At 47.1% G+C, this 23,306-nt stretch overlaps 4 protein-coding genes across 4 annotated transcripts; all 4 read right to left on the bottom strand.

The window, feature by feature from the left end:
- Window positions 1–94: 94 nt before the first annotated feature.
- LOC112349981 lies at window positions 95–3,124 on the bottom strand. The gene is made up of 4 exons (XM_024685341.1): window positions 3,008–3,124; window positions 1,906–2,936; window positions 1,476–1,847; window positions 95–1,419 (listed from the first exon to the last, which is right to left on the bottom strand). The coding sequence occupies exons 2-4, from the start codon at window positions 2,930–2,932 to the stop codon at window positions 95–97; spliced, it is 2,724 nt and encodes a 907-aa protein (XP_024541109.1). The 5' UTR covers window positions 2,933–2,936; window positions 3,008–3,124.
- LOC9648196 lies at window positions 3,055–5,938 on the bottom strand. The gene is made up of 4 exons (XM_002980452.2): window positions 5,832–5,938; window positions 4,953–5,746; window positions 4,513–4,896; window positions 3,055–4,459 (listed from the first exon to the last, which is right to left on the bottom strand). The coding sequence occupies exons 2-4, from the start codon at window positions 5,689–5,691 to the stop codon at window positions 3,138–3,140; spliced, it is 2,445 nt and encodes an 814-aa protein (XP_002980498.2). The 5' UTR covers window positions 5,692–5,746; window positions 5,832–5,938; the 3' UTR covers window positions 3,055–3,137.
- A 615-nt stretch (window positions 5,939–6,553) lies between these two features.
- LOC9648197 (calmodulin-lysine N-methyltransferase) lies at window positions 6,554–7,376 on the bottom strand. The gene is made up of 6 exons (XM_024685342.1): window positions 7,307–7,376; window positions 7,099–7,252; window positions 6,974–7,053; window positions 6,859–6,919; window positions 6,681–6,786; window positions 6,554–6,613 (listed from the first exon to the last, which is right to left on the bottom strand). Exons 1-6 carry the CDS (start codon window positions 7,374–7,376, stop codon window positions 6,590–6,592), a joined length of 495 nt encoding a protein of 164 aa, XP_024541110.1. The 3' UTR covers window positions 6,554–6,589.
- A 4,138-nt stretch (window positions 7,377–11,514) lies between these two features.
- LOC9648198 (auxin transporter-like protein 4) lies at window positions 11,515–14,806 on the bottom strand. The gene is made up of 8 exons (XM_002980454.2): window positions 14,117–14,806; window positions 13,622–13,807; window positions 13,323–13,435; window positions 13,041–13,224; window positions 12,752–12,849; window positions 12,353–12,560; window positions 12,030–12,287; window positions 11,515–11,886 (listed from the first exon to the last, which is right to left on the bottom strand). Exons 1-8 carry the CDS (start codon window positions 14,300–14,302, stop codon window positions 11,686–11,688), a joined length of 1,434 nt encoding a protein of 477 aa, XP_002980500.1. The 5' UTR covers window positions 14,303–14,806; the 3' UTR covers window positions 11,515–11,685.
- Window positions 14,807–23,306: the final 8,500 nt, after the last annotated feature.

A 23,306-nucleotide genomic window follows, 5' to 3' on the forward strand; every position in this document is an offset into this window, starting at 1 on the left:
GAGATACCGGTACAAGAGGACAAACCGAAAGGAACGCCGCTTCAGGAGGCCCGACGACAGCTTCCCATTGTAGCTTGAGGTTGCTTTGCTGCTTCTAGTCTCTGCTTTTCCCAGGTGGCGGACGCTGTTTCTTCGATGCCGAGCGTAGAACCATTGCGGTAACTTGGCTTAACGTGGAAGAAACTTCAACCATGCTTGGTTGTCTCCTACTGTCGCTCATGCACCAGGCAGCGATCTCTCCCATCTTCGCAATCTGGCTTTCATTCTCGAGCCGCTTGTCCATGATAGTGTGTCCCATGCCTGTCTCTATCGCGGCCAAGGCTTCTCTCTTGTGTTTTCGATCGCTCGAAGCCTTTCCCGTCACCAGCTCGAGCACCAGGCTGCCAAAGCTGTACACGTCTTGTAGCTTCAGAGACGGTTTGATGGCAACGCTGCTGCTTTGAGCTCTGCCGAATCCACTCAGCTTTGCATTCCAGGAGCCATCGAGGAGAACGTTCTCGGCGCTGATGTTGAGGTGAACGACGTGGGGCTCGGCGTATGTGTGCAGGTACTCGACTGCTCTGGATATCTGGCAAGCGATTCTAAGCCTGTTCCCCCAGCTGATCGGAGGCAGTGTATCGTCGAAAAGTCGTCGAGACAAGCGGCCGAGATGCATGTAGTCAAAGACAAGGCACTTCTGCTCTGCGTCGGACGAGAAGCCGACCAGGTCGACGATGTTTGCACTGCGAATGCGCAACAAGATGTCAAGCTCAAGCTCGGAGACCTTCTTCTTTATGACAACAACACAACCGTCTTGCAGGGTACCACGGAAAACGTTTCCATCTGAGTCTGACACCACATTCGCCGGATAGAAATCCATGGTCGCCTCTCGGAGCTCTTCCAGCGAAAACTTTCTTCTTGTGTGGAGTCGCGGCTTTTCTTCACTTGGCTGGATCTTTGAGCGTCTGACCGGAAGGACCGAAAAGTTGCAGCAAAGAACCACAGCTCCAAGGAAGATCACACCCGGTACGAACACACCACATACAGCCCCCAGTGCAGTCACTGCCGCAGATCTAGCTGTATATGACAAGTGCGTAGTAGTTTGTGGAGAATCCATCACGTAGTTTAGAGCCCAACCGTCGCCGTCTCCTGTTTGACTGGAGAATTCCAGTGTTATTGGACCTTTGAATGCCTGACGTGGGAGCTCGCCTTTTCCGGAATACTCTGCAAGGACCTTGTGATGGTCACGGTGGTAGACTCGAATGACGTCGCTGCTTGCAATGGTTTCCAGTCTGGTGAAGTAAAGCCGGACCTTACTGTTTTGCAGTGCATGGAAGTGCCACGAACAGTTTGAGCCCTTCATATACTTGACGCCTTTTGGAGAGCCATCGTTGATCGATCCTCTTGCCTGGCGTACATCAACACTGCGTTTACAAAAGCCTGCAAAATGGAAGTATTTGAATCGCTAAAAAGTTTAAACCACGCTGACAAATCACCTGCTTTGTAGCTGATCATCCAACCCATTCTGTTGGGAGAAGCTTGTGATCCGCTGGTAAACTTGATGTGAAAACTTGCACCCTTTGCATCGACTAGCTTCTTTCCAGGTGAATAGCCTTTTAGCACGATCCTCTTGCAAATTCTGTGTCTGCACTCGTAAGAAATTTCCACTGTATCACCCGGGCCGAGGGCCAAATAGTTCAGGTGGATGCGTATGTGAACTGCGTTGGAGACACTCACGGTCCACTGACAATGAAGGTTCGAATTGTAAGGCTGCAAGCCAACCTTCGCGCCAGGAGTTGAATCCACAATAAGACTAACCATAATAGTTCCCGTGACTGTCGTTAGCTTCCGTTTGCCTTGGCATGATCCTGCAAAAAAGAAAGAAAAAGGGAGAAAATTAAACGACAGCTTGTAGGGGTTACGTACTGAGAGGTTTGAGAGCACAGTTCCGTTGATCCTGGTTCCAAAGCTGCTGAACGAGGTAGCGCGTTCCATTCCTTCCATAGACATTCCAGCTTATCATCTTCTCGCGGTCATGAATTACGGGCATGACGGAGTCCTCCGAGCCGGTTGGAGAAGGACATTGTTGAGCCACCGAAGTTTGTGAGTTGCTTGACGCCACCCATCCTTTGAAGTCCCAGTTGGTAGCCATGTCGGCAGTTTGTGCCAGAACTTTGCTGATTAGTGAGTCGAGACCGCCACTCTTTCCATTCGGAGGCGTGTAAGACTCTCCAAACCTTGTCACCAGGTTGCAGTATTCCTTGTGAAAAGGCACTCTCACCCAAGCCAAGCTGATCTTTGGCCCGGATTCGTCGACTCGGAACAAACTGGCGCGGCCGGCACAGTTCGTGAAAGGGAGAAAATCTTTACCGGTACGCAGAAATGTAACGTGCTTGCTGAAGAGGACGTGATATACTGCAGTGTTTTCTGCCCGAAACACCTTAGTGCAGTTTGCCTGAATTGGAGAGGAGCGGTTGAACGCCTGTGCAAAAGTTCCCAGCAGCTTTGGCATTTCGAGCTCCCGTAAACTGAGTGAGCATTCGCTGCCGAGCGAAATACTGCTCGAGACAGGCCGAGAGGTAGCGTCAGTGTACTGAGTGGCAACCTTCCACCATTTCGAGAGTGTCGGATACCCTGTATTGTTTCTGTCAAGCTTGCCGGGTGACTCGTCATTAAGCGAAAGAATTGCATAACGAACTGCTTGCTTGGCGTGCTTAGTCCAGTTACCGATAAAGAAGAAGTAGACAGTGATGGGCTCTACAAGTAAACGACCACCCTTGTATTCAAAGGAAGACGTCTCTGCCGGGGACTGGACATGTCGGGCAAGAATGCGGAAAGCATAAGTCTCGTTGTAGATATTCCTGTCAGCCGCTGGGAAATCCTCATAAAAACCCCAAGCCGATCTTGTAATGACTGGTAATAACAGCCACAGAACATGAAAAGCAGTGCCCATAGTCCTGGAGAAACAAAACACCAAGAACTCACATGAGAATTCAGAACAAAAGAAACTTTAAACAGTGCAAGCTACCTCGTAATAATTTGCTCGACCGGTGGAAGCACCAAGGCCGAAAAGCATAATCGACAGACTGGCAGCGACTTTGCAAGATCGTCCAAAACAATAGCTTTAATCCTTGAGTGAGCTTTGTCCTCGAGTAGATTCAGCCTGGACGCTTACTATGCCGCTTGGATTGACCAAAGAAAATAGTTTCCACCTGTGCCAACACCGCGGCCACCTCCATCATGTTCGGTCTGTCCTCCGGCTTGTCCTTCATACACCAGGCACCTATCTCCGCCATTTTCAGCAAAGCTCGCGCACTTCTTTCTCGTTCGCATGGCACCTCCAACCTCCTGTCCAAAATTTCGTAGCCGGACCCTGTGTCGATAACATGAACAGCCCAGCGGGCAACGACTGTTGGCTGGTCCTCTTCTGCGTTCAAAGCACTCTGTCCCATGAGCAGCTCCAAGATAAAAACTCCCACCCTGTAAACGTCTTCGGCTTTCAGCTTGAGTTCCTGGCTCCTGGAACGTACACTCAAAGCGCTGCCGAATCCCGCGAGCTTGGCATTCCAGGAACCGTCCAGGTAGACGTTGATGGAGCTCACTGACCGGTGAACCACGCAAGGCTCCGCAAACGTATGCAAGTATCCCAGAGCTCTCGCGACTTGCGTAGCAACTTTCACCCTGCGTTCCCACGAAAGAGCCGAGCACTTGTCGTCGTCAAAGAGATGGCTGAAGACGGAGCTGTGGCACATGTCTTTGAAAATGAGGAAGCTTTCGCTGATGTCGTAGCAGACACCCAAGACGGAGGCCACGTTGGAATGCTTGATCCTTGACAAAAGCTCGAATTCCTTCTCGCACGAACGCATGGACCGTTGTATCAGAACGAGCTGCTGGTTGGGCAAAACTCCTCTGAACATATCCGGTGCAACCAGCTTTTCTTTGCAGAAGTTGCTGGTCGCAGCATCCAGCTCTGCTCTTGAAAACTGTCTGCTAGTCAGGCTGAAAACAGTGTTGTACTTGCACGAGCGCAATATCAACCAGACCCCGCCAATCAAACACAGCATTCCCGAGAGCGCTCCAAGTATTACGGCCAGTAAGTTTTTCCTGGAAGATGGACCGTGTGAACCTGAATCCGGGTGCTCCATCTGGAAGTTTGCAGCCCAGCCATCACCGTCGTCAGTTTCCGTTGAAAACACCAACAGTAGAGGTCCAACGTAAGTCCGGTTTGGAAGAACGGAATAACGTCCCGAAAAGACCTCCAAAATAGAGTCGCTGCGCTTAGCGTCTCCTTGGTAAACAGTAAGCAAGTCTTTCCCTTGCACTGTATCGAAACGAGTAAACTGAAGATGGACATTGCTGCCTGGTTTTGCCTTGAAGAGCCAACTACACTCACGCATACCCAGGTACTGCGCTCCATCAGGACTTCCATCTGATAAGAAACCAAAACGATCGGTAGTGGTAATGGTCTCGAAGCAGAATCCTGAACAAATCGTATTGATGAGTTTCTGAAGAAATAGCAAGAAATAAGCTTACCAGCTCTATACTCTAATTCCCAGCCCATGGAGAGAGGTGTTTGCTTGACACTCGTCTTAAACTCAAGCTGCAGATTCGAGTGAACAACATCCGGAAGGCTTACTTGAGTACTAGTCCCAGCCATAGATTTTATCATGTCACAATCAACCTCTCTGCCGAGTATCAAGCTCGATATAGGACACACGTATAAGTTCAGCTTGTCGTTAACGCCTAAAGCCATGAAGTTGACAGTCATACGAATGACTTTAGAGTGCGGAATAGAGAGGAACCACATACAATCAAGACCTGGTGGATATGGCTGCAAACCAACGTTATGGTTTATAATCAAGCCCTGGCTTATCAGGCCTCTTGGCTTGTTCAGGACTGCCGGCTCATGACAATAATCTGCAAAGAAAGATTAGTTATACAAGATCAGTTCTAACACCTAAACAAGACAGTACCTATGATCTGAAGAGCACAATTGTTGTTTTTCTGGCTCCACAGTTGCTGCACGATATACCGCGAGCCGTTTATGCCTCGCAAGTTCCAGCTGACGCCGTCTTCCTCTATCACGGGACCATTTTTATCAGCCCACCCCGTTGGCGATGGACATTTGGAGCTGACCGTATCCCCAGAATCGTCGTTCCAGCCATCGGACTCTGTGTTTGTAGCCCTCTCAGCGCTGCTGGCTAAAACTGCGCTAATTAGCGAGTCCAAGCTCGTGTCTCCATTTGGGGGCCCAGCATACCCTCCAAAACGGCGCCAGAAGTTGCAATACTCGTCCGGTCGAGGCTCTCTTGTGTATAGATAAGTTCTGTTTCCACCAGCATCTATATACCGTCCTGAACACTCGTAGACACCTGTGCTGTCCAGCTCCTTGCTAATGACTGCGTGATAGATCCCATTTGCGTCTTCCGGAAACACGGAGAAGCAGTCCTTGGAGACGGCAGATTTCATCAACTGTATGGAGGCGTTGCCGACACTAACAGAACACTCGATTCTCGACAAGGAAATGTTACCGGAAACTGGCCTCTGACTGGAGTCGTTGTACTGTGTCACAATTCTCCACCACTTCGACAGTGTTGGGAATTCAGAAGGCCCGTCGTCGGACAGAGATATGACGGCGCTGCGAACGGCTTCTTTGGAGTGCTCCGACCAGGGGCCAACCCAAGCAACATAGATCGTGATAGGATCAACCATAAGCCTTCCCCCTTGGTATGCAAAACCGTTGCTACCAATAACAGATCGAATGGTGCTGCCAGAAGCCATCGATAAATTAGCAAGTCCCACCCATAGCACTGAAAGCACAAGAGCTTCAAGCGGCATCTTAGCCATCATACCTCTTCGAGTTTCAAAAGCCTCCCTTCCTAGTCCTCATGTAAAAGCCATGCCGTGTTACGATCAACACGATGGGCTCGCAGCAGTGTCCGAGCTCACCAATGTATAAATGTTTGTCACTGCAGCTTCATCTGCAAAATCTAGGTGTTAACAAGGTAGAAGACAAGTTATGACGGGACAAACAGCCACGCAGAAAACAGAATGCAAACTTGTCGCATGCACAGAACGTCGATGAAACAAACCTTCAGACCTTTCAAGCATGTGATTTCCTTAGGACACAAGCAAGGCAAATTATCCAGTCAAAACGTTGGCCATACCAGTAAGAGAAATAAGTAAAGGATAGTTGTGGTCTGCATCATAATTTAACCATTGCGTATTTTCGGCTTGCAAAAACTCCTTGTGCAGCTTGTAAATATCAGCATCATATACTTCCTTGACGGCAACAGCCAGACCAGCAGATTTTGCAATCTCAATAAATTTGAAAAGGCTTCCACCTCTGCAAGGACAGAAAAGTAGAGCCTCGGAAGTCATTGTACGTGTCAAAATCGATTTGATAGTATGCACCAGATCGAGATGAAAATCTTTGAAGTAAGTGCTAAGCCACAGAAAAAAAGCATCCATCAAATCCCATCTGTCATGAGGAACGTCTCTTACCAGTCAGCAGCAATAATAAAATCAAATTCAGAGTCCAGAGGTACTGGCTCTTTGCACCAGTACAAAACCTCTGAGCTGACTTTAGTCTTCCCAAACAGCTCCGCATTCAGTCTGCAATTTTTCTGGATATCTGCCAGGACGGAAGTCAAGGAGCCAAAAGAGAGGCGGCAAAAATATTATAGGATACAATTCACAACCTTCGGGTTGCCATCCGTGATTAAAACTTCGGCAGCATCGGTACAAGCTGCCAATGCTAGTCCCGCTAATCCATATCCAGCACCAAGTTCTATAATCCTCTTGTTCCTGTCAATCCAAACGCTACCCACAGATTGGAATTGGATGGAAAAAGAAATGGAAGAGCGAGATATCACGTACCTAAACATTTCCGGTCGTGAAACGCAATAGGAAGCAAGAATCTCTTCAGCTGGCCACAAACCTATGAAAAGCTTGTGATCTTCACTTAAGAAAAAGAATAGAAATCTCCACTTACAAATAACACCAGTGTTGTCAATGCCGAGCTCTCTACAGCTCGAATGATCGCTAAGCTTAAACTGGCCGCTGCGTGATTGCCTACAGGAAGAAAATTCACCAATGATAACAAAGAAAGCGATAAACCTCATCAGCAATGCAGTCGTCCGCTCATCCGGGAGCGTGTACTCCCACAGAATACCATCGATCTCCTCGTTATCTTCCACGCAGCGGCTCGCGATCAGGCCAAAGCTCCCGGACGGGACTCTGGATACTCTCGCAGCCTCCTCGTCAATCTCATCTGCGGCATTGCAAGTCTGGACAATGTGGGAGCCGATCCAGCTCAAGAACATACCAGATTTCGAGCGGAGCAGCGATCGCTTGAGAAGGCGCCATCGCAGAGCCGCGGGAGACGAAGCTGCCATTGTAAAACCCTAACGCTATTTGGTCAAATTAGAATGACATTACATGGATTTCTAGTAGTAGTTTCACTAGCAGTGGTTTTACTATAAGAGCGCCGGATCAAGCACGCTCCACAGAGCAAACACGAGAGTCCCATCAAGCACGACGCTCCAGAGATAATTGCGACCACGTTTCTCCTGGAAGATCGACGCTGCGACTCCGATTCTGGATGATCCATCTCAAAGTTCGCGGCCCAGCCATCGCCATCACCGGTTTGGGTCGTGAAAACCAGCAACACTGGCCCGCTATACGTCCGGTTTGGAAGAATGGAGTAGCGTCCCGAGAAGCTTTCCAAGATGGAGCCCCGGAGCTTGTCGTTTCCTTGATAGACAGTGAGGACGTCTCGGCCTTGGATCGTGTCGAAACGAGTGACCTTTAGCCGGACTTCGGTGCCTTTTTTCGCGTTTAAGACCCACCTACACTCGCGCAAGCCCAAGTACTTCGATCCCTCGGGACTTCCATCCGATATAGAGCCCGATCGGGCGGAGGCCACAGTGGTTCCATTGCAGAATCCTGGAGGACGAAAAAAACAGAGCCTTTTTTCTTCTTCCAGAAGCAAAACTAGAAGATGATGTTCTTACCAGCTTTGTATTCGATCTCCCATCCCAGAGAACCAGCCGCTTGTTCGTCCGCGCTTGTTTTAAACTCGAGTATCAAGTTTGTGGGAACGAAGTCCGGAAGGACGATCCGAGAGCTAGCACCAGTCATGGATCTTAGCACCTCGCAACTATCAACTCGGCCGGAAGCACGCGGCAATATGGGACACTCGTAGAAGTTGAGCTTGTCTGTGATGCTTAGAACCATGAAGTTCACGGTCACACGGAAGATCTTCGCTGTTGGAACGTCGAGGAGCCACAGGCAATTCCTTGCAGGAGGATATGGTTGCAAGCCAACGCTGTGGTTGACGATCAAGCCCTCGCTTATCAGGCCTCTTGGCTTGTCAACCGGTTTGATGGAGTGGCATTTTGCTGTACGAACAAGCAAACAACGTGAAATCATTCATGCATGCACACTCATGGTCACGACTTACCAATGATCTGGAGAGCACAATTGCTGTTCTCTAGGCTCCAAAGTTGCTGGATGAGGAACCGTGAGCCATTTATCCCGACCAAGTTCCAGCTCACGCCATTCTCCTCGATCACGGGACTGTTTCCATCGCTGAGTCCCGTTGGAGACGGACACAAGGAGCTGATAGTTCCTCCGGAATCGTCCTTCCAGCCGATCGTGTCGATGTTTGTAGCTCTCTCGGCGCTGCTGGCTAGAACTCTGCTGATCAACGAGTCCAAACCTGTGTCACCATTCGGTGCCTCCGCAAGTCCTCCAAACCGACGCCATAAGTTACAGTACTCGTCTTCTCTCGGCTGCCGAGCAAAGAGATAAGTTCTTCCGCCACCATTCCCTTCAAATCTCCCAAAGCATTTGTAGACTCCCGTGCTGTCCAGATCGCTGCCGACGACCGCGTGATATATCCCATTTGGGTCTTCCGGAAGAACATCGCTGCATTGCTTCGAGACGGTGGATTCTATCAGCTCGACTGAAGCGTTGGCGATACTGACATAGCACTCGGTTGTCGACAAGGAGATCTTGCTAGAAACTGGCCTTTGGTTGGAGTCATTGTACTGCGTCGCGATTTTCCACCACCCGGACAAGGTCGGGAGCTCTGAAGGTCTGTGATCATCCGAGGAAGAAAGAGATCGGATGGCGTTGCGAAGAGCTTCCTTGGAGTTCTCCGACCAGGGGCCAACCCAAGTAACGTAGATCGTGATCGGATCAACCATGAGCCTTCCTCCATGATATGTTAGATTAGCATTGTCAGATCGAATTGAGCTGCCAAAAGCAATGGTATCAGTCGATAGAAGCACGAGTTCAAGTGTAAGGAATAGGGACTGGAGCAACATCTTACATCGAGTGGATCACTAGCCTCTTATAAAACCGATCTATCCCATTGTCACGCAACTCTGTCCGAGCTCGCCGATGTTAAATCTTTTGGCACACTATGGAAATGTTAGTTCATGATAAAGCTACAGCAATGAAAGAAACAAACTACAAACATAAAATCTTTACGTGCCATATGTAAGCCGGCCACAATAACGAAAACATGTGAAGTTCTGAATTTTCGAAATCATCCAAGGTAAAAGCTCCAAACCTCTTTGTTTTTACATGGATGCTGTAGCACCTCAGTTATTGACACAACCAATTTGTCCATAAGAGATCTTTGCAAGAGATCGTCGCGATATGCTTGACGAAGGTTTCCATATTCTACAAAGGAGATTAGTGGTTGTTGATTCTACCTACATTAATCAGCTCTTCTCAAGGTATAAGCTAAGTTCCGTGTGGATTAACTTCCCTATTCCAAGCCAAGGTTCTTATTCTCTGTGTGTATTGCAAGCTAGATCTCTAACGACAAGCAATTCTCTCCACCACTAGACAAGCAATTCTTTGCCATCTCAGGAGGCACTCGATTCGCATGCGGGCTTGCGTATGGTTCTCACTTCGCAATATGCTGAGTTCCAGATCTTTTAAAGAATGTAGGCTATGTAAGCTTGAGCTCCGGTGCCTATCATGTCTGTGCGATTAGTAAAAACGACAATGGGGTTGAGTGCTGGGGGGCGATTGACGAGTTTCCAAGCTCTGAGCTAGAGTTTTTCTCGGTTTCATCCGGCCTCTTGTGTCTCTCAGGCAGGAGAGGTACATTGCTGGGGTGCTGTAGATCAAGCAACCATTCAATCAACCTCACAAGTTCGCGTCGGTGTCTGTGGGATCTCGTACGATATGCGGGTTGCCAAGCTTTGATTCGGCTTCTTCCATTGCTCCTCCAGGTTACAGGTTTTCTTACGTGACTGTACCATGTGTTGGTATTCGAGCGGACAATTACGGGGTGGTATGCTGGGGTCAGGATGGTCTAGCGCTCCTTCCGAAACTCAGTTTTCAGTGATTTCAGCAGGGCTGTTTGCTGGGGGAACTCGGCTGACTAGTGAACCATTGCTAGACTTTGGTAGTGCTAGAATGTGCACAAGCGAGTGTGGGAAGAACCAGTTTAAGCTGAATTCTACGTTGAAGGTGTTGTCTCCATCGTTTTCAGACAAAGTTTGCTTGGAGTGTTCCACATGTGGGACTGGAAGTGTTCTAGACTCCAAGTGCGCAGGCTCGCCTCTTTTCCTAAAATATAAGAACTCCCAGGAGGAAGTTGTGAGGAAGAAGAAAACAATCACCAAGGTGGCAGTATATGTAACTGTTGCTATGTTCGTCTTTGGTGTCGTTCTCTTAGAAATTTGGTCTATGTTTGGCAAAGAAAGCCCAGCAGTGCAATGGAGATTAAAGCTGAAGTTAGTAGCAAGCATTTCAATGTCTTCAAACCAGCTCGAAGCAGCCACCAATAACTATAGCGAAGAGGTTCCTTTGGGACAGGATTCCTTGAAAATGGGCAGGAAGTTTCTATTTCTAAAAGGTAATTCACTATTCCTGTTTTTCCTCTTAAGATACTTGTAAACTCTTTGAAGAAACGTTTGTTTCCAGAAATCACCACTCTTGTCTAGTATAATTGGTGGAATTTTGCATTGAGGAAGTCTTTGAGGACGCTTTGTGACAATATGCTCATGTCCAACTGTCCGGCACCTTTCCAGTTATGGGACCAGGATGATAGCTGCACAGGTTGCGTGAGGCCTGCACAAGTAAGCATGGCCCAAGATCATTCATATGGACGTGAAATCAGCCTACATCTTCCTTAATAACGAATGGAATGCTCATGTGTCAAACTTTGGACTATCGTTAGACGAACCTCAAGGCAAATCGGGTTACTTGGATCCCGAGTGCAATGGCTACTCCGTCAAACTGAGCATAAAGAGCGACGCGACAGCTTTGGAGTGGTTCTTCTGGAGCTACTTTCTGGCAAGGCAATAGAAAGTTTTATGCTGATCTTCAAAGATGGGCGATTGAGCTGGTCGAACAAGACGAGTGGAACTCGGTGCTGGATCCAAGACTTTCACTTCCTTTGGAACCGGAGCCTTTGTATCGGGCAGTAAAGTTGGCACTGGAGTGCGCGAAGATCAATGGAAAGGAGAGGCCATGCATGACAAGAGAGTGCAAAGTCTCTCGAGGATATCTTAGAATCCATGGTAATCACCACTGAGGTTCCACGCTCTAGAACCATTTTTTATAAAAAAAAAGTATATAATGCGATCACCAACCATCTTGTAAAAATCCCTCTTTTTTTCCCAGTTTGTACACTTCATTGTCGTGGATGTTTTGCTTGACAAGAGATCTTATATATGATCAGTGGCGATGACTGTTGTTGGGGCACTGGTAGCACTTGGCAAAGATTCCAAAAGTTTTGATCTGGTGGACGAAGTTCACGGTGCTGGCCCAGCCCCCAAAACCGACGCCCACAACGAACACCCACACCACCACGAAAAAGTTGAAAACGTAGACTGCTGCCCAGCTCGGCATTATAAAAGGAGGCTTCTCCACGGCATTCTGTTTGACAAACAAAAAAAACCAAGGATCGATCCATCAGTCCTGATGTGAACACTAGAACACACGAAAAGGATGAACAGTAGCTAGCTACAAGTTCGTAGATTCGTCCACGAGAGAAAGTGGAAAAGCATTTAAGTACGTACCTCTCGTGCAAAGGCAGTCCTGAAAGTGAGCATATGTGCGAGGCAAGGAATGATGTAGACTGTGAAGGTGACGAGTAGAGAGCCCACGGCGGAGTTTATAGGCCCGAAGAATGGGAATATGACTGCCATGAACCATATCGGGATCACCACAGGGATCCGGGCAGCTGCTCGAAGTAGGAACCTTGGACTTCTATGGACGCCAATTATCTTCTCCCACACGAAGTACAAGGGCGTGCAAGCAAATCCAAACGTAATAAACTGCGAGACAATGGGAAGTTTAGCTCCAGGAACGAAGATCATAGATCATCGATGATCTTTCTTACCTGGTGGAGTAGCATGAGAACCACGGCGAGGTCTCGGAAGACGTTCTTTGGAAGCAATGCCAGAGCGTTGCCGTTGTGGAGAAGCTCGTCGCCAAAAGCCCAATACACGGCTGTAGCAGATGGTATTGTCAAGGTGAGCACATACAAGGTTGAGAAGAGGTAAACTGACTTAAACTTTGAAGGCTTCCACATAGCATGCATGATTTCTCTGCAAGAAAACCACAAACAACTTAGTTATATCATCTGGTCTTGCAAAAAGAAGTAAGAAAAAACTTGATTTGATCCGGAGGGGTATGATTTGATCTGAGCAGGAAGAACAGGAAAGAAAAAGGAGGGAATCGATGGAATGATATCGTAGGATCAAGCAAAGTGGTGCCGTGAGAATCATGATCGACTTACACAGTGACGGCATGGCCACCAAAGGTGTACAAGATGTTGGTGGCTCCAGTGAAATATTGGACGAGATTATTTGGGGCCGAATGCTTTACACCTGGGTCCTGCAAAAGTGAAGAAGTGTGAGAATTATTCATGTTAGACCACGCCTATACAAGAAGTTTAAAATCTATCCTCTATCATCTCATGATGTAGCAAAGCAGCAAAAGAAAATGAAAGATAATTCTAGTTCTACAGCAAACTTTGACGAGACAAGCTTATCATCCAGTGGAGCTTTTTTAGATGCTTCTCTCACCTTGCCATGGACGAGAGCAGTAATTGTCATGTACCAAGCCGTGTAAGTTGTCATCCCAAGCCCCAGGAAGGACCAAATTCTATAGTTGTGGAACGATGGAACCAACACCGTTGTCATGCAACAAGCTCCAAAGATAATCGTCCATGTCCGCTTGTCAAATCTATCGCTTATGTAGTATATGTTGCTGTAACGAAAGGGAGAAGATGTTAGTGCCAATGAAGAACCAACTTACTTCTCTCTTTTTTTCTTTTCCTTTTCTCGAGAACTTGAACTTGAGCTTACCTTCCACACGCAATGAGCTGAATCACCGAGCCAAAGAGAAGAAATGTACAGTTAAAAGTGAATCCAGCGGCCTTCCAGTATGGTCCCAAGAGACCATCGAGAACTTCGAACCACTGTCAAGAAAAAATATCACTCTTTTAGCAGCGAGAACAAACTCTCGAAGTTCTAGCTACAGGAACTTTGGAAGAAGTCTTGGAGCTCTCAAAGTTCTACAGCTAAACTCTCCAAGCCTTCTCACAAACAGCCAGAAGAGAAGAAAAGAAAGAAGAAAAAAGTTTTAAACTTTAGCATAACTCTACCTGGATGACATGGTTCTTGAAGTTGACATTCTCTTTTTCCTTGCGAGCCCGATACTCGACATAGAGGCAGCTGATAAGATAGGCAGTCCAGGAGCCCAAAAGCCCGTAAAACACTTGGAAGGTGACCCCCCACACAATGCCCAGCTGCGAGAAAGAGTATGGCAGCGTCAAAAGCACCTGTGCGACCTGTGGAGAAGAAAAGAGAAAAACAAGTAAGTTCCGACAAACAACGAAGGAAGAAGAAGAACGAAGGTTTCTTTTTGACAGAAAGTGGAGGAATCGAAGCAAAGGCGAGGAAGCTATAGAAGAACAACAAGAAAGGAGTGATCTTTGGTTTTTGCTATACGGAAGCAAAGGCGGGGAAGCTATGGAAGAACAACAAGAAAGGAGTGATCTTTGGTTTTTATACTGCGAGTGGAAGGAATCGAAGCAAAGGCGGGGAAGCTATGCAAGAAGAGCAAGAAAGGAGTGGTCTTTTGAGCTCTCACTACTCACCTGGTTGGAGGCGCAGCTAAACCAAGCATCGTAGACGGATCCACCGTGCCAGAGGAGCTTCTTGGCGAGAGCTCGCATGGAGTTATCCACAAGCCCATCTTGTTCTTGCCGGTCCTTCTCCACCTCGGTGTAGCTATTGTTCTCGCCGGTGTGCGTCGCCAGAGCCACCAGCGATTGGAGACCCATGTCTAGAAATCTATGACGACTGCTGCAAATCTCTACGAGCTAGAACAAGTGTACTCTAGGAGCAAAGAAGAGACCTTCCCACATTGTGATCCTCGGTGTCGAGCGAGGATGCTCTATTGGGCTGTTCGATCGAGCGAAGAGGGAAAGCAAAAACTCATCTTTGTGGCTTTCCGGGGTGTTGAGAGAAGCATAGGAGCGAGCTCCGAGCGATGGAGCTCCTCGAGGAGATAATGAGAGATGAGGAGCTATAGTTTGATCTCGATCGATTGATTCTTGGGAGGACGAGAAAAGAGGGATGGATCGGCTAGATGGGAAGAGTGAAAGAATGTATTTTCTATGGAAGTAGCATAGGATAGCTATAGCCTATAACCCCGTTCTCTCCATCTCTCTCCATAGCTCTTCTCTCTCTTTTCTTCTTCCCTGAGAATAAAAGACAAAGACGAGGCAGATGAGAAACGCCATGACGAGGTCTCTTTCCATCTCGCTCAACTCGGATTGGACCAGGAAAAGAGAGAGAGAGAGAAAAAAAAAACCACTGTCAAAACGAGGAGCTTTTGTTCTCTTTTTCCTCTGGAAAAAGCTGATAAGAAATATGCGTATTTCTCCACAATTTCTTCCTCGTTGGATTTGGATATGATACACAGCTTGGTCGTCCAAGCTTGTTCTTTTGCTTGTGATGATAGGTACTTTTATACAGCTCCAGCAATACCCACCTACTGTCTACTATCGATCAATCAATACGAGAAACAGCAACACTTCACCAAACTAAGCATAGAGTTCTCCAAAACTTTTGATCTTTCCATTCCCTCCATCTCATGCTTAGCGATTTGCACGACCACTGTCCTTTTTCCTCCAATAAAAACCATGCCAGTGGCTACATTTACTACAGTCCTCTCTTCTTTTGGCTTTCATTGAGATACGAAATAAACTCCCGAGTCGGACGGGGCGATCAAGCTCATAAGATCGCCCAAAACCATAGCTTAAGTGGTCTCGTCCGTACAGTCTAGAAATTTCTATGACCACGTTGTCTCGAGAGAGGTGCCAAAAGCTGATGCTTGCTTTGCTTTGCTTGTCTCTTACGAATGATCCCACTGATTCATCCCAGCTCGCATGGAACGTAACCCCATGGCTGTACGGAAAGACGAATTTTCTCTCCAGGAGGGAGGGGGTGGGGCCTCACTCACAAGTGAACGAGAATTCTTTTTTTTTTCCTGTACCAACATTGGAATCGCAACGTATAGTCGGGAAAGTTTCTCGGCCAGCGGTGGAAAACAACATAAAACAATGGAGAGGTTCTCCTTTCTATCTTCCGGAATCTCTGCCGTACAGGGGCTTGTTGTTGGCCATTCATTCTCTTCCTCGTGGCCCCGATTGATTGTACTGCGGGCGGTATGGACCATGTGGCCCATATGCTCATGATTGTGAGCATGGCCGCATGCACCATTGTCACATTCCTTCTCGAGATTTTTGTGACAATTTCTAACTATATAAAAGGTCCTTTCCTTATTAACAAAAGTTTGACTAAAATTAAAAGTTCAAAGTATTCAGATTACAATATCTAAAATATAAATTGTCTTCAATTTAGATGAGTAATATTATTTACTATGATGCATGGTAGTATGGTGATTATGATAGTTGTAATGGAATGTGAAAGAGTGAAATAAATTGATAGAAATTTAAAAATATAAAAATATAATAATGATGGAAAAGTTATATTCTATCATGAAAAAAATACCAAATATGAAAATTTTATTTAATTAAAATATGATAAATAAAAATAATTTTAACTCAACTAAAAAAAGAGTATATTAAAGGTGGGGCATGATCTTTCATATAAAGCTCTACATTCTTTGAATCACCAAGTATTCCTCCAAGTACCTTCCCACCTAAAATTAAAAATAATACTTTGAGAGTTTTAATAGTTGAAATTTCAAGTATTTATTTTATAAATTAAAATTTGTTTCCATTATTATTATTGTTACTAATAAAATTGAACTTGATTTTGATTAAAAGCTTAAAGGAATATGTAATTAGCATATACATATAATTTTATAATTTTATTGTTTTAGTATAATAAATTTTACAAATACTAATATTTTAAAACATTAATTGAATTTTATATATATATATATATATATATATATATATATATATATATATATATATATATATATATATATATATATATATATATATATATATATATATATATAAGATAGTAAAAATAAAATATTTATTCACTTTCAAATAAGATATTTCCCCAAATCGACAATCTATATGCTTTAGTACTATAATTGTGTATTACGTAGGCAATATACATATATGTATTTACAAACTTTATAGTATTTATTTATATATATATGTGAGGGCCAAGTGTACGGCTACGATACCGTATATTAATATTAGCGTAGTGGGATTTTGGTAGCTGTCGGATTGGTTTCAATCTGGACCACTCACTCTTGTATATAAACTAGGGTTTTTGGGTTAATTGATATGCACATTTTCTGTATTCCCCTTCCATATTCCAAGCACTCACATTGGTGGAGATGAGGGGCACCTTTGATTATCCCTAAGGAGTGCTTGAATTTGGGATTTTAGTTTAGATTTAGCTTTTGCATTGTCTAGATCTAGCTTTTTCCATTTCCTTTCTTTTTCTTCCCTTTCAGGATGTTGGTTTAGATTTAGCTTTTTGCATTGTCTAGATCTCTCATTTCCTTTTTGTTTTTTGTCGTTTCTCTTCGTTTGCTCTTTCTTCGTTTATCTTCATGGCAGATCAGCAATCTCCTCCTTTGACTCTAGAGCAGCAGTTGGTCCAATTGCTTGATGCTATGCGCTTGCAATTGAACAACCAAACTCAATTGATAGCGGCATTCACGGCACGTGGTTCAACTCCTCTTGCTCTTGGTGCCAATCTTCGTGTTCGGCCGGAGTTCTTTCGTGGGAATCCTGGGGATGATGTGTACCATTGGTTCGATCACTTCACGGTGATTGCCACATATCATTCTTGGGATGATGCTCGACATTTGCGTGAGTTTCCCACGTGTCTCCAAGGGACGGCGTTGCAGTGGTACAATGGATTGAGTGCGGCCACTCGTGGGGATTGGAGTCTTCTTCCGGACGTCTTCAAACGCGCCTTCGGACATGCCGACGATTGTGACGATTCCTTCCAACAATTGCATCGTCTTAGCCAAGGGCCATCTGAGTCAGTGATGCAATTTGGCGTTCGTTTCCGAAGTCTTTTGCTTCATGCAGAGCCTAATATGTTGGAGTGGATCAAGCTAGGAATGTTGTGGCCAGCACTTCGTCAAGATCTTGTCGGCCTTGTGCATGCACTTGCTCCTGCCACCCTTGACGATGCTCTTCGCTTGGCACAACGTTATGAAACATTGCCTCTTCCACTTCTTGCTGCACGTCCTTCCGCTCCACTTCCTATGAGTGATGGTCCTGTTCCAATGGAGGTTGATGCTGCTGCTACTCGAGTCCAAGGACAAGGGAGAGGACGTGGTCGTGGCCGTGATGTTTGTTGCTGGGCGTGTGATGAAGTTGGTCATACTTATCGTGTGAGACACAAAATCCCTAGGCCCCAAAGTGGAGCCGGAAGGGCGCCACGTGGTAGTGGCCGAAGCGAGAGCCAAACGAGCGTAACACGTTTGGACCAAAAGCTCCGACTTGAAAAGTCAAGAGCGGGAGTGGAACTCCCAACGAAGTGCTCGAGGAACGAGCACGAAGCGAGCAAAAAGCGAGGCTCCAAAAAGGGACCCGAGATGGACCCGAGATGGAGTCCGAGATGGAGTCTGAGATGGAGTCCGAGGTGGACCCGAGATGGAGTCCGAGATGGAGTCCGAGATGGAGTCTGAGATGGAGTCCGAGATGGAGTCCGAGGTGGACCCGAGATGGACCCGAAATGGAGTCCGAGATGGAGTCCGAGGTGGACCCGAGATGGACCCGAGATGGAGTCCGAGATGGAGTCCGAGATGGAGTCCGAGGTGGACCCGAGATGGACCCGAAATGGAGTCCGAGATGGAGTCCGAGGTGGACCTGAGATGGACCTGAAATGGAGTCCGAGATGGAGTCCGAGATGGACCCGAGATGGAGTCCGAGATGGACCCGAGATGGAGTCTGAAGTCGAGACCGAGACCGAGACCGAGACCGAGACCGAGATCGGGACCGAGAACGAGACCGAGCCCGAGCCCGAGACCGAGCCCGAGCCCGAGTTTGAGTCTGAGTCCGAGTCCGAGTCCGAGGCCGAGTCCGAGTTCGAGTCTGAGAGGGTGAAAGCCCAAAGTGTTCGTCTCCCAGACCCTGGGGGGTTTGGTGAGCTCCAAAAGTATAGTAGGGGGAGGACTGCAGTGGAGCCAGTTTGGCCAGGAAAGGCCAGTTTGGCCCAGGAAGGCTGGACCCAGTGTTGGGTTATGAGCTGCCCACTGGGAAGTCCAAGACTAGAGTGAACACAAACCGACAAACGGGGTAGCTTGGTGAAGTGTTCAAGAGTCGGCTCTAGTTCCCCCGAGAGATCGACTGGCCGATGCTCCCAGTCCAAGTGTGGGTGGCACTACCTACTTGGATACCTGTCGTGGCTCAACGGAACCTCGCTCTAAGCCCATGGCTAGAGCACCTAAAGGCAGAAGGCGGGGAGAATACCCATGAGGCCCACGTAGGGCCACAGTGTTCCGAAATGGTGTCCCAAAGTCCCAGACTGTGGAAAGGAAGAGGGGTAGCCCTCTGGTGGGGTGACCAAGGACACAGTCACACAATGAGGAAGTCCTAGAGGATAGTGGGACTTAGTGGTCGGGCCGGTGGGCCTTGATCCAGTGGCAGTGTTGGCGAACATAGCCAAGGACAGAAAGGGACTTGGTGGGGACCGGAACAGAGATATTGGGGAAGGCTATTCCCCATGTCTGTAGGCATCCTAAGGATGTTAAGGAGTGGATCTGGGATGATCCCTCATGGACGGATGACCCAGTCTTTGAGAGACGGGATGGGAATGTAGGTGGCGTTGGACCACCAGTGTAACCAAGGTAATTGGGCATGGCCTTAGCGTAACGGGCCGATACGTCGGTGGTACCTTGGGGTGTCGATAATGGGATCGGACACATGGAGCACTTGGACCAAGTGCTAAGGTTGAGTGGCATGGATGCCATTCTCGGGGCTAGCAAGCCCTAAGTCCTGAGTTGGACTTATGGAGGTTGCGAATGAGACTCCTCCAAGTGGTTAGAGGTGTGGTTAAGTGACTAAAGTAGAATGGAAAAATTAGTCGCTTACATCGGTGTTGTCGGCGCTTTCCGGATTGGCGACCTCCATTTCCTGGGTGGAGACCTTGGCCTCAGCAACGTCCCGTTGGTGCTGCTGCGGTGGAAGGTTTGGACACCGAGGTGCATCTAAGAAACAAGGAGTCGCACGAGTAATGGAGGGACCTTGCGCGAATAAGTTAGTGACCCCTCCATCTTTCTTTCGGGAGTATTATCAAGGGGTTCACTCGGCACTAGTTCATCCAGTGTTTACTTTCCAAGCTCGTTTTATAACAAGAGGTCTCCTATTATTCTCTCCGTGTTGGTTGATACAGGTTCGAGTTTATCTTCTATTGCTTGACCTATTGTCGTCTACACTTGCGTCGTACGGCGGATCCAGTTTTCATTCTTTATGGCAACGGCCATACACATGTATGTGCACGAGATGAGGCAGACCTAGTTGTGCGTGTGGGCGATCTCGAGCTTGAGTTGCAGTCGTTGTGGGTGGTGCCGAGTCAAGCTTTTGACCTCATTCTTGGTATGGATTGGTTGCAGCACAATCATGCCAAGTGTGACTTTGAGGCTTCTCCCCCTTGTCTCATACTTCCTTATGTTTCATCCATACCTCTCACTTCTATCCCTCTTCGTCCCTCTACTTCTACCTCTATTTCAATTACTTTTGTTTCCCCACTATTTCCTCCTATGTTTCCATCTTGTTTTGCTCTTCCCTTTTTCGATCCCTCCGACGATCTTTGTGTTGTAGCGGTTGACTAGCTTATGAAGGAGTATTCTGATCTCTTTGAATTTGACCTATCGTCTAGGGCCAAGATTGCCACACGTCATTCGATTCCAACTGGGGATGCTCGTCCAATCAAAGTTCCTGTTCGTCGTCGGTCACCCAAGGAGATCAAGATTTTACGTGCAAACGTCAAGGAGATGTTGGAGAAGGGTGTTATTCGGAAGTCGCGGAGTCCTTGGGCATGTGAACCTCATCTTGTGATGAAGCCTGATGGGAGTATTTGTTTCTGCATTGACTATCGTCCGTTAAATGAAGTGACGATCCCGGATGTGTACCCTCTTCCTCACACTACTGATCTCTTGGATCGTCTCGGGCGAAGTCGTTGGTTCACCAAGCTAGATCTTGCTTCTGGGTACTGGCAAGTACCAATGGCCGCAAAAAATATTCCTAAGACTGCTTTTCATACACCGTTTGGTTTGTACGAGTTCTTGGTGATGCCGTTTGGTTTGAACAACGCTGCAGCAACTTTCCAGCGGATGATGGACGAGGTTCTTTGTGATATGCCAGAAATGACTACCGACTTCATTGATGATGTCTTGATTCACTCGGAGGGGACGTGGGAGGAGCACGTTCATGATGTTTGTAAAGTGTTGGATCGGCTACGCGATGTTGGTTTAAGGCTGAAGCGGTCGAAGTGTGTGTTTAGGTCCAAGGATACAACTTATCTTGGGTACTGTATTTCTCGTGAGGGTTTGCAAGTTGATTCTGACAAGCTTGTGGCTGTTCTAAAGTTCCCTACTCCGAAATGTGTGAATGATGTGCAGCGCTTCTTGGGCAAGGTGCAGTATCTCGGTCGTTTTGTGGATCATCTTTCTGATCGCACTGCACCATTGCGAGCGTTGCTGAAGTCATCAACATCATCTTTCATCTGGTCTCCGGATTGTGAGCGGGCATTCGGGGATCTCAAAGAGCTATTAACGACTCCTCCGGTTTTGGCATATCCTGACTACACTCGACCTTTTATTTTGCGCGTGGATGCTTCTGACATTGGTCTTGGAGGTGTGTTGATGCAAGAGAGTTCGAGTGTGCCTGGTCAACGCCATCCTATTGCGTATATAAGCCGTACATTACAACCAGTGGAGATGAATTACTCCACAACGGAGAAGGAGTGTTTAGCAGCAATTTGGGGTTTCGAGAAACTTCATGCATATCTACATGGTTCTCGAACGTTACTTGAAGGTGACCATGCTGCTGTTACTTCATTATTGAAGCGGAAGAACCTGGTTGGTCGTACTGCTCGGTGGGCTTTGAAGCTTCAGATATATGATTTTGATGTTGTTCATCGCCCAGGGAGTTCTATGGCTGATATTGATGCCCTTTCTCGAGCTCCTCTTCCTTCTTCACTCACTTCTCATGTTTCTGACGAACCTGTTGTTCCAGCATCTGTGGATTTTCTAGACGAGGATTCTGTGCCGTCAGCGGTTGCTGTCCTTGATGTTCAGTGTCCACAAGGCGCAGAGTAAAATCTACCTTCTCTTGATGATGTTTGTGAGGCTCAAAAGATTGAGCCGTCGATTCAAAGGCTTCGAGATGGGTTTGAGAATCCTGCATCACTTGCTGATGACTTGCCTTTCCGGCATTTACATTCTCAATATCGCCTTGAAGATGGCCTTCTTTATTTTGTGGGGACGGATCCTGAGGATCATTTACAGCAGTTGTGCCTTTTGTCTTTATTTCGCGGTTTCTCCATGCCTACCATGATTCTTTTGTTCTAGGTGGGCATATGGGACACCGTCGTGTTCTAGGTGGGCATATGGGACACCATCGTGTAACCGAGAAGTTGCGGAGGTCTTTTTACTGGCCGGAGATGCAACGTGATGTTATCCAGTATGTGCGTAGCTGCGTTTGGTGCTAAGCTCGTAATACTCCCCCTCGTGCTACGGAAGGACGGTTGGAGTCAATTGTGGTTTCCCGTCCATTTGAGTTGGTGATGTTTGATCTTATGGGACCTTTTCCATGGTCAACTGCTGGCAATGAATATGTTATTATTGCTTCTGACTACTTGACTCGTTGGGTGGAAGTTGGTGCTCTTGCTAGCGCCTCTGCAACTGTTGTTAGCTATTTCCTCCTCAATCGAGTGGTGTTCCAGCAATCTTGTCCAGAGTGGATTCTTTCTGATAATGGTCCCGCATTTATGGCTGAGGTATTTCATGTTTTGACATCTCGGTTGGGGATACGCCACACTTTCACGAGTGCTTATCATCCACAATCAAACGGTCTGGTGGAGCGGCTCGTTCGGACATTTAAAGGGATGATTGCGAAGTATGTGAACTTTCAGCATTCAGATTGGGATGGTTATTTGCCGTCTCTTCGGTATGCATATGTCACAGGGGTGTAAAGTTCTGTTGGTGGTTCACCATATAAACTCTTATATGGTCATGATCCAATATTACCAACGGAGCTGGGTTTACCTTCGCGATTGCTGTGAGCTGCCGATGCTAGGTCGTGGGATCAGTATTTGACGAGCATTCTTCCATTTGTCTAAGCAAAGTCTGTCGAACACTTAGGCCGCGTACAAGTAAAACAACAATGGCGCTACAACTCTCATCATTGTCCACCTGCGGAGTACAAAGTGGATGATTTGGTGTTAGTCCGTTTTCCCCATCTTACGGTACGTGGTTTATCTAAGGGACTTCTTGCACAGTGGAAAGGACCGTATCAGGTGTTGCGGCAAGTTGAACCACAAGTTTATGAGGTTCAGCATAACATTCAGCAGGCCGATCCTCTAGAGATTGTGCATGTGCAGCGGCTGAAACGCTTCGTACAAAGGGATCAGGAGCAGTTAATGCCACCTACAGATCCACTAATGCCTCCTCTTGATGTTCCTCCGGATCCCGGCCCATCTACAAGAGAACCCTGATGGTCTTCCATTATTCCAAGAGAAGGGGATGATGTGAGGGCCAAGTGTACGGCTACGATTCCATATACTAATATTAGCGTAATGGGATTTTGGTAACCGTCGGATTGGTTTCAATCT

The sequence above is a fragment of the Selaginella moellendorffii genome, unplaced genomic scaffold, assembly GCF_000143415.4.
Source record: "Selaginella moellendorffii unplaced genomic scaffold, v1.0 SELMOscaffold_44, whole genome shotgun sequence".
Classification (NCBI taxonomy): domain Eukaryota; kingdom Viridiplantae; phylum Streptophyta; class Lycopodiopsida; order Selaginellales; family Selaginellaceae; genus Selaginella; species Selaginella moellendorffii.

Excerpts from the sequence above, each read along its gene's own strand:
- LOC112349981 (XM_024685341.1), bottom strand. The coding sequence starts at position 2,932 with ATGGGCACTGCTTTTCATGTTCTGTGGCTGTTATTACCAGTCATTACA. Across the intron at positions 1,848-1,905 it reads CTGTGCTCTCAAACCTCTCA|GATCATGCCAAGGCAAACGG; the intron begins GTACGTAACCCC and ends TCTTTTTTGCAG. Across the intron at positions 1,420-1,475 it reads GATGATCAGCTACAAAGCAG|GCTTTTGTAAACGCAGTGTT; the intron begins GTGATTTGTCAG and ends TCCATTTTGCAG.
- LOC9648196 (XM_002980452.2), bottom strand. The coding sequence starts at position 5,691 with ATGGTTGATCCTATCACGATCTATGTTGCTTGGGTTGGCCCCTGGTCG. Across the intron at positions 4,897-4,952 it reads TTGTGCTCTTCAGATCATAG|ATTATTGTCATGAGCCGGCA; the intron begins GTACTGTCTTGT and ends CTTTCTTTGCAG. Across the intron at positions 4,460-4,512 it reads GGAATTAGAGTATAGAGCTG|GATTCTGCTTCGAGACCATT; the intron begins GTAAGCTTATTT and ends CGATTTGTTCAG.
- LOC9648197 (XM_024685342.1), bottom strand. The coding sequence starts at position 7,376 with ATGGCAGCTTCGTCTCCCGCGGCTCTGCGATGGCGCCTTCTCAAGCGA. Across the intron at positions 6,920-6,973 it reads TGACAACACTGGTGTTATTT|GTTTGTGGCCAGCTGAAGAG; the intron begins GTAAGTGGAGAT and ends AGCTTTTCATAG. Across the intron at positions 6,787-6,858 it reads TCACGACCGGAAATGTTTAG|GAACAAGAGGATTATAGAAC; the intron begins GTACGTGATATC and ends TTGGATTGACAG.
- LOC9648198 (XM_002980454.2), bottom strand. The coding sequence starts at position 14,302 with ATGGGTCTCCAATCGCTGGTGGCTCTGGCGACGCACACCGGCGAGAAC. Across the intron at positions 13,225-13,322 it reads CAGCTCATTGCGTGTGGAAG|CAACATATACTACATAAGCG; the intron begins GTAAGCTCAAGT and ends CTTTCGTTACAG. Across the intron at positions 12,561-12,751 it reads GGTGGCCATGCCGTCACTGT|AGAAATCATGCATGCTATGT; the intron begins GTAAGTCGATCA and ends GTTTTCTTGCAG.